Below are 14,042 nucleotides of genomic sequence, written 5' to 3'. Positions count from 1 at the left end.
AAAAAGGGTCTTTCCACCTCCTCCTGAAATCGTCATTAGGGGGGACCAATTAGCTGCTGGATCACCACAAATTAATCTGAATTTTGTATTAAGAACGTTCCAAACAGTTAGTCGAATCCCATCACGGTAATGGTACCGTCCCAAGGCACCTGACAGAAGAAAAAGGGAATTGGCACTAAACCCCGACATCGAGTTGGCTATAAGAAGGTTACTCGAGGAACAACAAAACGACATGGCCAACACGAAAGGACAAGAAAGAGAAGGAATTCAGTAAATTCAAAGATAGAGAAAAGCAGGTGCTCAAAGTTTTGCTCTTACTTAATTCTGTTTGTCGGGAGGACAGAATAGATCGAATAAACTTTATATCCATAAGATGGAATGAGAATTTATACTTTTATAGTAACCGTTGGATTATGAAAAAGTAGATTTCAAATATTAGAACGTCTTGCGACACTTCACATAAAAATTGCAATAAAACAGTAATTTATTTAAATTAGTTACGACTGGAAAATACATCAAATGGAATAAACAAACAAATGAAAATTAAGCTTCCCCATCTCTAACGGTCACTTTTTGGGCCGCCTACTTCTCCTCCTTTAAACTTTCCACTCTCTTCTCTCTCTCTCTCTCACTCTCTCTCACTCAGAAGTCAATGAACGCTTGCGAATCAGCTGTTTGAAACTTGACCCTTCATGATGGGTTGCCTTTTGGGTTGTTTTAATGCTTCCAAGCATCAGAGACGCCACAAATCAGCTCAAATCTCTCCGTCCAAGCCTCAAGTATGGTTTTTTACTATTTTCTTCTGAAGTTTCTCGTCTTCTTTACTTACCCTTCTCTTGTCGCTATAAATCTCTGATATCTTGGGTCCCTTCACATCCCAGAGCCAGGCCAGAGCTCTTTTACCTGCCGGATCCACAGAGAAAGCAGACTCTGAAGCTCTCATTGAGATCAAAACGGATTCATGGTAACGGGTTTGGTTTGGCGGTTTAGGATTTCATTTGGGATTTTTCTTAGCGTTTTATTTGGTAAGTCAATTCAGTCTTTCAAGTAGTTGGGGTCATTTGGATTTTGCAGTGTAAGTGATGAGAAGCAATTGGAGGAGCTCAGCCGTGGCAAGAAGAAGGTTGCATCTGATTTGAATGTCAAGATTCACGAGGTTTTGCCTGCTGTTGAAGAAGAAGAAGAAGAAGAAGTTGGAGTTGGTGATGTTTGGATTGAGGTAAAAGAGGCGGGCGAGAGAGAAAGCGAATCAGTCTGTCGTTCCACTTCAATAGAATCCAATGGGTCATCTTGTGCTTTGAACAATAGATACACGAATTGCGCAAGTAATGATGACGAGCTTGGACGCACCGACCTCGAAGAAATGGATGTAGAAGAGGACGGTGTCGGAGATGGCGGAGTTGGTGTTTGTGGTGGAGAGATTGCGGCACAAGAAGAATCATCCGAGTCTCTGTTTTCTCTGTCGATAGATTCTAGGAAACATTTCTTTGTCGCTGAAGTTGGGGAAAAGGAGGAGGTTAACAGTCCATTCCCCGTGAAGAGTTCATGCGGAAATGAGCTCAACAGGTCTGCTTTCAACCAGAATGCTCGACTTAGGAGCGAGCACGTCGATGCGGCGCTGAACCCAATTGAAAATCTTCCTCAGCGGAAAGCCGTCACAGGAAGAGCAAATTCTCCAGTAAAGAACCAGGACAAAGAGAATGTCCACAAGGGGCAAGAGGTTCTTTTGTCCACCGGACCAAAGCCCACTTTCACGCCAGCCAATCACCTTTGTAAACCGAGTTCAAACAATTCTAGGTTCGCAGGCCAAGAAATTGCAGTTGATACAAGCCTTTCGAGCTGGTTGGTTGATTCTGAAGCCACGCCCAAGTCCAAATGTAGCAATGACTCGGTGGGAAATTCACCATCAGAAAGAGCTAGCACGCCCAGGAGTGACAAAGGCCAGCCAGTTGAGGGAGTTCCTATTGCAGAAGACCTCAGGCAGTTCTCTGCTTCTGCATCTCCGAGGCGGTCAGGAGGCCGGACTCCTGACAAACCGCCTGTTTTAGGTACGGTGGGGAGTTATTGGAGCCACACTGGGCAAGCGGTGGAGTAGGACTTGGGCTCTTCGTGCAAGCTTTCTTGTAATGTGAAGGAGAGGTACCTGTGGATTTTGGATAATCAGTGTAAATTTTTTTTAGCTGGCAGTGTTTACTGACAAGCTTTCTTGTTATGTAGAATACTCCCAGCTGTAGCGAAGTTGGAGAGTGCTTGAAAGGGGAGGTAGAATGGCATGAAGCAGGAAGCTAGGAGGCATGGTTTCTCCGAAGCTATTCGGTATTCTTTTTTTTTTTAGTGTATCTACTGGGCAATGTATTCCCTGATTTCAATATCCATTTAGACGCATTCACATGGTTGAAGTTACCTTATATTGCTGTTTTCTTCATTCCCATATGCATTTATCATGCAGCTCTTTGGTGATAGTTTCGATAAACCCAACTTATGCGAAATTCATGAATACTGTGTTAACACAGTACTTTCAATTTGTAAAATCGACTTGTTTGAAGTGGTTGGTCTAACGAGAAACAAATGGTCCAACTACGAGACCTGATCTAAAAGGTTTGGGTTGAATGAGTGGCTTACATATGATGTTGTTAGGATGCACGTGTGAGCTATGTTAGAAAAGTCCCACATTGGAGAATTGATGTGCTATTGAGCAGTTAATATATCATAGCATGTTTATAACTCATTGGTTTAAGCTTTTGAGTAAAGATGGGTCCGATTGGATATAATAAGGGACGAAAGGTACCGGGCTTCTGCCGAATGATTCGGTGGAGATATTGATTCCAATCTTGTATTGTATTAGTTGTTGGAATGGGGACAGGAAAGACAGCACTATGCTCAAATCAATGCACCTTATGCTCAGGAAATGTAAACAATGAAAAGCCTGAGGCTAAAACATGTAAAGCTTTTTCTTTTTGCTGCAAACAGAGAAAAAGAAAAAAATGGTATGTGATCAGTCATGGCTGATGGATCACCTCACTTTGTTGAATAAGTTACTGGCCTTTTAGGCACATGACAGCAGACACAGCATAACAGGATCTTAAATTACCTTCAATTCAGTTTCATGATCAGTTTCTTCGTCTAGTTTTGCCACTGCAGAACTCTTTCAATTACCTTCAATTTCACCTGCAAAATCGGCTAGATCTTGCTCTTGGTCGCCAGAATTTACTTTTAACTAACGCATCTTATGATGAGACCCCTGAGAGTGCTAAAAGAACGACTTTACAAGGAGAACATAGTTTCACGTTTGTACGTTTTTTTGACTTCATCACCGAAGATGTCATCGGCCGTATCTCTTATGGTCATCGCTTCAATTTCGAAAGCTGATATACGAGATATTTTCCTTTTCTACTTCCCGTGAACTTATCGACCCTTTCAGTAAGTGAATTGGTTGGCTCTCTAGAAGCACATGAGAAAAGACTGATGAAGATTCAATTGAAAAGTGCCTTCCAATCTAAAATAAACATACGGTCTCATCAATTTGAAAATGTTGGAAAGAGCTCGTGGAAAAATAAAAGAGGAGGAGAAACTTCACAAAGGAGAAATATCCACCTTGCGGTATTTTTAAGAAAACTAATCATTTGGAGAAAGACTGCTGCTCTAGAAATAAACCACAATACCACTTCCGTAAAAGGTATGGCCACGTAGAAAAAGACCGTCGCTTGAAAACAAATTCTCGAGCCAACTATGTTGAAGAAAAGGAAAGAAAAGATAATGTACTTTATGCTGGCCAAGCAACAAACGATAAGAAAAATGACATGTGGTACATTGATAGTGGGTGTAGCAATCATATGATGCAGGATGAATCTATATTCACCGATATAGATACATTGATGAAAAACCACATAAAATTAGGCAACTGTGTATTAGTCGATGCGAAAGGAAAAGTGTCACGCCCGATCCTCGAGTATGCCACAACCCTAACAAGACGCCTCGGGTCATAAGGACGACGTCCAAGCACATCCTCGACCCATACCTTATTAACTCTTTATTAAACACATGCGAAAACGTACAACTCTCAAACAATAGTATAAAACAACATGAATAGTTAAACAGATAGTCACGTCAATTGAAACCGACAGGTCAAGAAAACCACCTTGTATTTAATTATCCTTATTAACCCAAGGAAGTGAAATATCTACAAGCCCATTTTTCGAGCCACTTTCTACAACCCTCGGAGATACTAGGTCGGAATTTACACGACTCCCAAACTACTCCCGTAATGTCCACGTCCACTTCCAATTCTCCATGGCTAAGGCCCGAAAATGGGTTAACAACAACGGGGAGAGATATAAAATCTCCATGAGTCAACGTCTAAACCCGGTCAGGGCGTTGATTCGCTCAGGGCGGCCTAAACATACAATACATATCGATAACGGACCACCAACGTACGATCAACGCCACGCTCTAACTATCACAGGAAAAGGCACAACCTAGCAACATATTACAACCACATGTAGGCTTATCACAGGAAATTTCAGATGTCCGTGAAAGCTGTCTCCTTGAAAAACAACAAAGGTAGTCCTTCCCATTTGGTGGCACATAGAGAGCTAAAAAGCCGTTGGAACTAGTCCATATGGACGTTTATGGTCCAATGAGGACTCCCACAGCCAATCAGAATAAATATTTCATCCTATTCATCGACAACTACACAAGAATTACGTAGGTCTACTTTCTTTGGGAAAGAACGGAGGTTTTCTTTATTTTCAAAAAAATTCAAGAAGCACGTCAAGAATCAAAGTGGCCGCAAAATCAAAGTCCTAAGGAGCGATATAGGCATGGAATACAATTCCAGGGATTTCAACAAATTCCGTGAAGACGAAGGGGTTCATCGTCAACTAATTGTAGGCTATACACCGGAGTAAAATAGAGTAGCAAAAAAGAAAAAATATAACCATCATGGAGGTGGCAAGGTCCATGATAAAGGAGAAAGGCCTCCCTAACTCGTTACGGGCAGTAGCAGCCTCTACGGCTGTATACATCTTAAACAAATATCCAACTAGAGCTGCTCAAAACAAAACTCCAGTTGAAGCATGGGGGAGATGGAAGCCTTCGGCAAAACATCTTAAGGTGTTCGGCTACATATGCTATGTCCACATCCCTGCACAAAAGAGGAGCAAGTTAGATGAAAAGACAGAAAAGGGAATATTCCTTGGCTATAGCGATCAATTAAAAGACTATCGCGTCTACAATCTAAGAACTAAGAAGCTCATGATCGATCGAGACAACAAGTTCGAGGAGAATGCCGCACGGAACTCGGAGAATAAGAAGATAGAGAAGAGGTGTGTCACCTTGCTCGACATACCACTTGCTCGTGAGGAGTCAACAACACAAGAAGAAGGTGAAGTATCATACTCGACCACTCACGATGTAACACCACTATCCTCTTTGAGAGCAACATAAGAAGAATCTACTCCGGAGTCTCCAATAGTAAGGGTAAAAGGCATTAGAAAAATCTATGACAAATGAAGCTTTGCTGCCTTAGAACCGGAAAACTATGAAGAGTCGTCCAAAGAAGAAGTCTGGATAAAAGCCATGGAGGAAGAGATCAAGATGATTGAGAAAAATAAAATTTGGGACCTCGTCGGTCGCCCCGTAAACAAAGAGATCATTGGCGTCAAGTGGGTCTACAAGACGAAGCTCAATGTAGATGGATCAATCCAAAAACTTAAAACAAGGCTCGTAGCAAAAGGATACTTGCAACAACCAGGTATTGACTATACTGAAACTTTCGCTCCCGGTGTTCTTTTCGATACTATTCGTGCTCTTATAGCACTAGCAAGACAAAAAGAATGGAAGATCCATCAACTATATGTGAAATCGGCATTCCTAAATTGATATCTTCAAGAAGAAATATATGTGGAACAACCATAAGGCTTTACCGTCAAAAGCCAAGAAGAAAAAGTTCTAAAGCTCGAGAAGGCCCTTTATGGGTTAAAGCATGAACCACGAGCGTGGTATAGCAGAATTGACGAACACTTCACCAATCAAGGATTCGGGATGAGCATGAGGGAGCCAATGCTCTATATCAAGACCCAAGGTAATTTTGACACTCTCATCATCTTTCTGTATGTGGATGATCTTTTATATATATATATATGGAACAATGAGAAGATGATTGGAGAATTTAAGGAAGAAATGATGAAAACATTCGAGATGACAGACTTGGGCTTGATGCACTACTTCCTCAGCATTGGAATTGACCAAAATATAGGAATTTTCATTTCACAGAAAAAAAAAAAATGCTAAGAATCTCCCGAAGAAATTCAAGACGGATTATTGCAAAGCAATTTCAACACCGTTGTGTCAAATGAAAAACTATTGAAGGAGGACGGAGCAAAAAAATGTGACGCCTCACTCTACGGAAGTTTGATTGGCAGTCTATTATATGTCACCGCCACACGATCGGATACTATGTACGCGACAAGTTTATTGTCACGGTTCATGCAAAGTCAGAGTCAAATTCACTTTGGAGCTGCCTAGAGAATTCTAAGATACTTACAAGGAGCTACAGATTATGGCATTTGGTATCGGCCGAGTGTAACAGTTAAGCTCGGCGGTTATACCGACAGTGATTGGGTAGGTTCTCGTGATGACAGAAGGAGCACTATCGGCTATGCATTCACATTGGGTTCTGGAATATTCTCATGGGCATCCAAAAAACAAGACTCGGGACACAATCTACGGCGGAATCTGAATACGTTGTCATTGCTACAACTACTAGTCAAACAATATACCTTCGAAGAATTCCGGAAGACATTGGAGAAGCACAAGCGGAATCGACTCCAATATTTTGTGACAAGTAGTCCACAATTGCTATATCTATGAATTCGGTCTTTCATGGAAGAACTAAACATATTGATGTCAAATATCACTTCATACAAGAAGTGCAGAATAATAGAGAGATCGAGCTAAAAAATTGCAAGACCGAAGATCTAGTCGCGGACATATTCACTAAAGCACTACCACCAATAAAGTTTGAGGCGCTACGGAGTATGCTTGGTGTACCAAGTAAATGGATCAAGGAGGACTGTTAAGAAGTGATCCATTTACCAGAAAAATCTAGAATAATTCTAGAAGAATCTAGTCTTCCTACGGTAGAGGAAGGGTACAAAATTCTTTAGAGTATGTAGAAAAATCTTGGATAATAAGTCAAAGTGTATATGGTTAGAATTAATGACACATAGGGCATGCATTCACCATTTGTACAGGGAAATGTCGGTGAAATTTGCCCATAAACAGGCCTGATATGCTCGTGTAAGAAAATAGGAAAAACTAATCAAGCACCCAATCCACAGCCTTGTAACTATTTCCCGCTCAAAAAAAACTTGTTTCTTTGTCTACTGATCCCCGTTCCTTGCCGCAAATAGACAAAAAAGTACACACACTCACCAAGAGTAAACATACGTTTCTGCAAACACGAACACAGAGACTGAAATCGCAGTCTCTGCAGCGGTAGGCTATGGCACCAGACGGCGACATGCCCAGCATACGAGCTTATGGTCTTTTTGATGGAAGACAGGAGCGAGAGGGTGGTGGGAGTGGAAAGGGTGACCCCGTCTCTCTGGGGCCACTCTTCACACGTCTTGTGCAGAAAGAAAACACAGCGGTGGCATCCATACACCTCCCCCAACAGCTGCACACCGCATGCCTCGCATTCTAGATTGTATTCACGTTTGACATTAAGCGAGGCCAAGGGGCATGGATGTGAAAAGTGTTCAAGACTCCTCGTCTGGCAGAAGATTCGGCATTGCACATCCGTCGTGCAGATCGAACGGGCACAAGCTGCAGTAGAATCTGCATTCATCGAGACTCCTCTCACAAGCAGGACAGCACAAATCTGTTATAGCGGGGGAGAAATATCCACCGTGCTCGAATTCATACTCGTCGACGTCCAACTTGCCAGTCTCCCTGTAGCGTTCGATGTCATCATTCCTGATGGTGAGGGGATGGTCGGGGTGGAGGGGGGTGGCGCTGTATGTGAGAAGGTATTTCGGTGGCGTGCGACGGGTGAAGGTAAATTTTGCATCGTTCACAAAGGTAGATAGAAGTGGAACCATGGATTCTCGATCTGCACACCTCGCATACGAGGAGATTGCCGTGTTCGCTCGACTTACGCCGGGGCAAGGCCTGACAATGAATGGGATGTGTTTAAGAATATCCGTTTGAGAGAGAGAGAGAGAGAGATGGTAGAGAGACGGCTGGGGTCAAGAGCAAGGTTGCAATGTTAATCTAAGGTCTTTGATAGAAGCTGACACGATCTGTATCTGTTCCGAGGCTGTAGAAAAGTCCAGTCTGAGCGAGATATAAGTCGAAATGGAAGCAGAGGGAGAGAGAGAGAGAGAGAGAGAGAGAGAGAGAGAGAGGGAGAGAGGAAAACAGAAGCATGAAAACACATTACACCCCGCATCAGGAAAATTACACACAAAGTGAAGGAAGGGAGAGCACAGTCAACTGTCAAAGCACATCAAGTCCTAGAAAGCTGGGAAACCAAGGAGCCCATAATCTTCAAAAAGAAGTTTATTCGGCTCACTCGCTCACACACCACAACGCAGCACACACCAACCTAAGCTAAATCATCACGTTCTTATTCCGTTGCATGCGCGGGGATTGGCCTTTTCATCAAAAAGTCATCACGTTCTTATTCTGTCGCATGCGCGTGGATTGGCCTTTTCAGCAAAGCTTGTTGCAGTAGCAGCGGCGCCGGAAGCCACGGCAGTGGCCGCCGGAGAAGCCCTCTTTGCGGCAGAAGTGGGCGCATTTGTGGCTGCGGATGCAAGACCCGTGGAAGCCGTGGATATGGGACATGCACATCCTCCCCTCCGCCTCCTCTGCACACAGACGTAGGGTCATATAGATGTAACATTAGGAAAGTAAAAGAAAGAACAGGGGTGACAGAAGGGGACTTACGGGCGGCGAGGACGAGGAGGAGCATCAGGAAAAGCCCCATGCAGCATCTCATCTTGCTTTTCTCCATCTCTTTCGACTTGTCTTCAACACTTGGGAATGGAGGAGGGCTTTGAGGTTGAGGTGGTGGTGGTGGACATATACATATATGTATGCAACGAAGGGGGGCCCACTAGCAAGGCCAGGTATAGCAGGCGAAAGCCGATCTAGGAATTAAGTAACTGGTTCGATAAGATCAGGGGGAGTCAGCCGCCCGGCCGTGACTCGGATGTTCATCGGGATCTGCCTCTTTGTTTCATCTTCATTTGATAAGTTTTTATACAAGAATATGATGCGTTCAATTCTTCTTACTTTATAGGTAATACCAGGCGAAAAGCCGATCCAGGAACGAAGTAACTTGGTTCGACAGACCAGGTGGCGGTCATTTTTGGGCGAATAAAAAAACTACATAAATTTTTTTTTGCAAAATATGCCATCTTGATGACAGCCGGCAAAAGCACGAAGAATGCGCCTTCCCATGTTCCACGTGTCCAGCTTTTTGGATTTTGATTTTTAATCTGTTTAATTAGTTAAAGTTTTCTTTCCTTCTATCAGACTTTAATTTTGTTGACCATGAATGTAATCTAGGTCATGACTTAATCCTTAAGAAAAAGTTGTAGCTTATATTCCAAACCAAGCCACTCCTCCTTTGACTTCTTCTCTTGGACCTTTTTCTTTTCTTTTCTTTTCTTTTTTTTTGGTAAGGATTAGACTTTTTTCTCTTTTGGGACTTGATGTCTACCTTAATCGTCATTAGGAGTCGCCTTTCTAACCCTAACCCATCCTCATTTGCCCTCCTTTTGAATTTGTCGTTGGTATAGTTCATTACGTTATGTGGATTTATATACCGGAAACATCATTTTCATTTCCAATCAAATCCAAACTTATCTTCAACACGAAAATTGAGAGTACCATTATGTCCACCAAGATTAGTAAATTTTTTTTTTTTTTTTTTTGGTCGGAACCAAGATTAGTAAATAGCTTACATAAGTTAGTAACCATTTTTCAGCTGTTCATTAATAAATTTTACAAAATGTTGGCGTGTTCCAATCTCATGAGGTGACTTATCCGGAAATTCATGACCAAACTTTTGAATGACATGTAACTAATGTTCTTAAAAAATTAACACTTGATGAAAGATTGGGAGAATTGTTCAAAAAATCCTAGCCCTATTGTGTGGCGTCCCATTCGGTCGTAAATTTTTTCATTGGACCAATTTAGTCCTGGACATCTTTGACGATTTTCCTATGTAGTCTTACGGCCAATTTTGGCCGAAAATCGTCGATGTGGATAGTATTTTCATTATTTTAAAATTTTCTTATCTGTTTTTTCCCCTTTTCATTTCTTTTCGTTTACTTTTTTCTTTTCTTCCTATTTCTGTCTATCGATCGTCGGGGCCCGGCTAGCGGATGATGCTGGTGCCGAAGCCCTTATTGAGATATGGCGAGGGTGTCGTAGCCCTTGCCTGTGGCCGGAGACCGACAAAGGGAAATAGGGAAAAAGAAAAAAAAAAGAAAAAGAATAATATTAAAAATATTCAGAAAATTTGAAAAAAAAGTTGTAAAAATCATCCATGCTGTCAAAATTGGCCTACGGACTACAAAAACTCGGAAAGCTCTTTTATGAGTGTTTTCTCCCCAGACGTCAGCCGGTCTTCACCATCACACGCTAATCTCTCTGTTTTCTTCTAGGATCAATACCTGATCTACCTCTGGGCTCAGACATGTAGGAGCCCACGATCAGACAAATTCGTTGAAAGAAACAGCATTAAAAACAGAGTACTGCTTTCGCGGGAGCTTTTGATTTGCTGCAGCAGAAGTGGCAATCGGAGCTGCAGAATGTTGGGAGAACTGCTAACAGAACAGAATTTTGGCGTAAACATCTTCATCTTTACAAGGAATCGCAAGCCATGTAGTGAAAATGCCAATGCATACATCCTGCTTATGTGCCATTCCAGGCATTAGAACAGAGCAAGCTAGCATAACTCTCTCTCTCTCTCTCTCTCTCTCTCTCTCTCTCTCTCTCCCGAACATGCAACTGAAAGCCAGACATGCTACTAGTCGACCGATTCTGCGAAACCAAGACAACTGATGATCACATCCTCATGGATCAATGTTCCTAACTTATGTTACACGTGTAACGGGATTTAATGAGATCTCCATAGTGAAAGGGATCATGTCAATTTGAACTTGCACACGATGATTAATGACAGATGACCATTAACTCGTTCTGTTGTTCATTCAAAAGTGTAGCACTATGAGTACACTCTTTCATTTGATTTCCTGATTTTCAGTCGAGAAGCAACGGTTACATTGTCATGTGAATTTCATGGATAACTATGGAAAAGTTACAACCTTTTGGTGGTGACTTGTGACCCCCCGCTGGCTCTGCCGCAATATGAAGTGCTCATGGTCTGAAATTAGGCAACATTACAGACTGTTGAAACTAAAGCTCCCTGTGTAACTCTCTTTTTTTTGTTGGTCCATTTCAATTTTGGCCTTTGCCCTACACTTCATCTTAATTTCTTATCTCAGTTTACAGACATATCGCTTGATGTAATTCCTTTGAATCTTAAACGTGATAACACAGCTCGGCTACTGTAGCACGTCCTGCCTTCAGTTCCACCAGATTCGCCGTCAGTTTCTCCAGATTCTCTTTCTCTCTCTCCACTTCTTTCTGTACGCGTTCAATTTCTTCGTCTAGCTTTTCAAGTTCAGGGTTTCCTTCCACTATGTTCAATTTCACCTGAAAAATTGGCTCGATTTCCTTCAGCTATATTGTACACGAAAAGAGCATAAGATGGCTAATGATGACTGTTACGAGAGATTATAATTTGTGTGCATATGCTTTGACTACTATGACGCAGATGATGTATATTTCATGTGCTCAGAAAGCTTCATATGCCGAATTTTTTCTAAACTTGTTTTCAACGTAAGCTTACCGGAGATAGTGCACAAGCAACATGAGCAATCAACGTGCATATTTTGCAATAGTAAGCCCATAGTTCCGGATCCCTTTGCTCGCAAATGTCGCAGTAGTACTCACCAGGCTCAGCTTCAACAATTGATTCGTGGAGGGTTAACTCATCAATGTGATGGCTTTTGATGGTTTGTGGTATCTGAAAGCAATCATAGTGAACATGCACATTGCACAACTCACAACAGTAGAGGTCAACCGCCATGCCTTACCGCAGGCTTTGCATCGTGAGTTGAAATGGGCTTCCTCTCAAATTAAGTGAGTTCATGAGCATGGAGTGGATGCTTTAGAGTTGGCTTTTGGACACAAAAAGAATGCAGATGAAAGAAATCACGCTCTTCACAGCTGTAGCAGATTTTGACTTTTATTGATTCCCCACAGACAGCGCAATCGCCGAAACCGTGCCGGTCATTTACAAGGACGAGTTGATGCGGATGGGGAAAGGGGTCGAGAAATGGGTCTAATTTCACTAACGCTTCCACACATGATTTGTGAAGCAAAAGCTGTTCACAGTCATAAGCTGGATCCCAGCAATACTCCCCGCAAAAATCGCATGTACCGCAGCTGGAAGCCTGCCTATAAACAAGTGTCAGCTCGTATTTTCCCATTAGATTTGTGATCCTCTTACTTGCTCCCTGCTTAAGATATGCGAGAGTTTGAAGAGCACAACGGATGTGAAGATAGAAGTGCAATTGTAGGTGAAAACACCGCGAACGAAATCATGGCAGCTTCTGCATTGTTTATGCGCCTCAGGAGTAGATGGAGAGAGGGTCAGAGGGTGGTCAGGAACAGGATCGAGGTTGTGTTTCATTTCTCTGGACAGCGATTTGACACACGACTCGTGGACGAAGAAAGAGCAGTCCGGGCAGCCACAGAACTCGCCCGACAAGTGCTGATTACAGGCATTGCAAAAGAATGGCATCTCCTTCTCCGTGCAGTAGAATGCCAGCCGATGTTGGTGGAAGAAGAAGTGATTGGTTGGAGGGCGACTGTCTTGTGTCTCCTCTCTCGGATGGCGAAGAGGCAGAGTTGCATTCGTGCAGCCATGGCAGAGACTGAAATCGCAGTCTTTGCAGCGGTAGGCTTTAAACACCAGACGGCGACATGCCCGGCATACGAGCTTCTTCTGATCTTTTCGATGGAAGACAGGAGCCAGAGGGTGGCGGGAGAGGAAAGGGTGACCCCGTATCTCCTGGGGCGACTCTGCACACTTCTTGTGCAGAAAGAAAACACAGCGACGGCATCCATACACCTCCCCTGACAGCTGCGCACCGCACGCCTCGCATTCCATGTTGTATTCAGGCTTGACATTAAGCGAGGCCAAGGTGCATGGATGTGCAAAGTGTTCGAACGTCACCTGCTCTGGACCAGATTCCTCGTCGGCCAGAAGATCCACCATCGCACGCCCGAGTTCAGACCGAACGGGCACGAACTGCAGTAGAATCCGCATTCATCGAGACTCCTCTCACAAGCAGGACAGCACAAATCTGTTATAGAGCGGGAGAAATATCCACAGTGCTCCAATTCATCCTCGTCTACGTCCGACTTGCCAGTCTCCCTGTAGCGTTCGATCTCGCCGGTCCCGATGGTGAGGGGATGGTCTGGGTGGAGGGGGTGGCACTGTATCTGAGAAGGTATTTCGGTGGCGCACGACCGGTGAAGGTAAACTTTGCATCGTTCACAAAGGTAGATAGAAGTGGAACCATGGATTCTCGATCTGCACACCTCGCATACGAGGAGATTAGGCGTGACTATGAATGGGATGTTGAAGGATATCCATTTGCGAGAGAGAGAGAGAGAGAGAGAGAGAGAGAGAGAGAGAGAGAGAGATGGTAGAGAGAGGGCTGGGGTCAAGAGCAAGGTTGCAATCTTAATCTAAACGATCCACCAAGCGTCTCCACACCTATAAATAATGTGACAGCTGGGTGGAATGGTGCTGTCTCATTGCCCACCCTCGTCACAAAATTCCATTCCCTCCCCATAAAAAAAGTTGCTAGTCCGACAATCTCACAAGATTGTCAATTATTTCCGACGACACGATTTCTCGATCAATGAGTACTTTATGTAAGTCACGCAGT

The 14,042-nt window shown here is 43.2% G+C and overlaps 2 protein-coding genes across 2 annotated transcripts; one reads left to right on the top strand and one right to left on the bottom strand.

Annotated features, from left to right (window-relative positions):
- Nucleotides 1-635: 635 nt before the first annotated feature.
- Nucleotides 636-2,212, top strand: LOC115726012. The gene is made up of 3 exons (XM_030655715.2): nucleotides 636-779; nucleotides 882-964; nucleotides 1,075-2,212. The coding sequence occupies exons 1-3, from the start codon at nucleotides 693-695 to the stop codon at nucleotides 2,093-2,095; spliced, it is 1,191 nt and encodes a 396-aa protein (XP_030511575.1). The 5' UTR covers nucleotides 636-692; the 3' UTR covers nucleotides 2,096-2,212.
- A 9,347-nt stretch (nucleotides 2,213-11,559) lies between these two features.
- On the bottom strand, nucleotides 11,560-13,363 carry LOC115726003. The gene is made up of 3 exons (XM_048278073.1): nucleotides 12,593-13,363; nucleotides 11,930-12,106; nucleotides 11,560-11,760 (listed from the first exon to the last, which is right to left on the bottom strand). Exons 1-3 carry the CDS (start codon nucleotides 13,361-13,363, stop codon nucleotides 11,560-11,562), a joined length of 1,149 nt encoding a protein of 382 aa, XP_048134030.1.
- Nucleotides 13,364-14,042: the final 679 nt, after the last annotated feature.

Source organism: Rhodamnia argentea, chromosome 1 (assembly GCF_020921035.1).
Source record: "Rhodamnia argentea isolate NSW1041297 chromosome 1, ASM2092103v1, whole genome shotgun sequence".
In the NCBI taxonomy this organism is placed as follows: Eukaryota; Viridiplantae; Streptophyta; class Magnoliopsida; order Myrtales; family Myrtaceae; genus Rhodamnia; species Rhodamnia argentea.
The sequence above is the reverse complement of the archived record's forward strand: the minus strand, read 5'-3'. Positions and strand labels throughout refer to the sequence as shown.

Excerpts from the sequence above, each read along its gene's own strand:
- LOC115726003 (XM_048278073.1), bottom strand. The coding sequence starts at position 13,363 with ATGGTGGATCTTCTGGCCGACGAGGAATCTGGTCCAGAGCAGGTGACG. Across the intron at positions 12,107-12,592 it reads ATATCTTAAGCAGGGAGCAA|ATACCACAAACCATCAAAAG; the intron begins GTAAGAGGATCA and ends GATTGCTTTCAG. Across the intron at positions 11,761-11,929 it reads TTGCTTGTGCACTATCTCCG|CTGAAGGAAATCGAGCCAAT; the intron begins GTAAGCTTACGT and ends TGTACAATATAG.
- LOC115726012 (XM_030655715.2), top strand. The coding sequence starts at position 693 with ATGATGGGTTGCCTTTTGGGTTGTTTTAATGCTTCCAAGCATCAGAGA. Across the intron at positions 780-881 it reads TCTCTCCGTCCAAGCCTCAA|AGCCAGGCCAGAGCTCTTTT; the intron begins GTATGGTTTTTT and ends TTCACATCCCAG. Across the intron at positions 965-1,074 it reads GAGATCAAAACGGATTCATG|TGTAAGTGATGAGAAGCAAT; the intron begins GTAACGGGTTTG and ends TGGATTTTGCAG.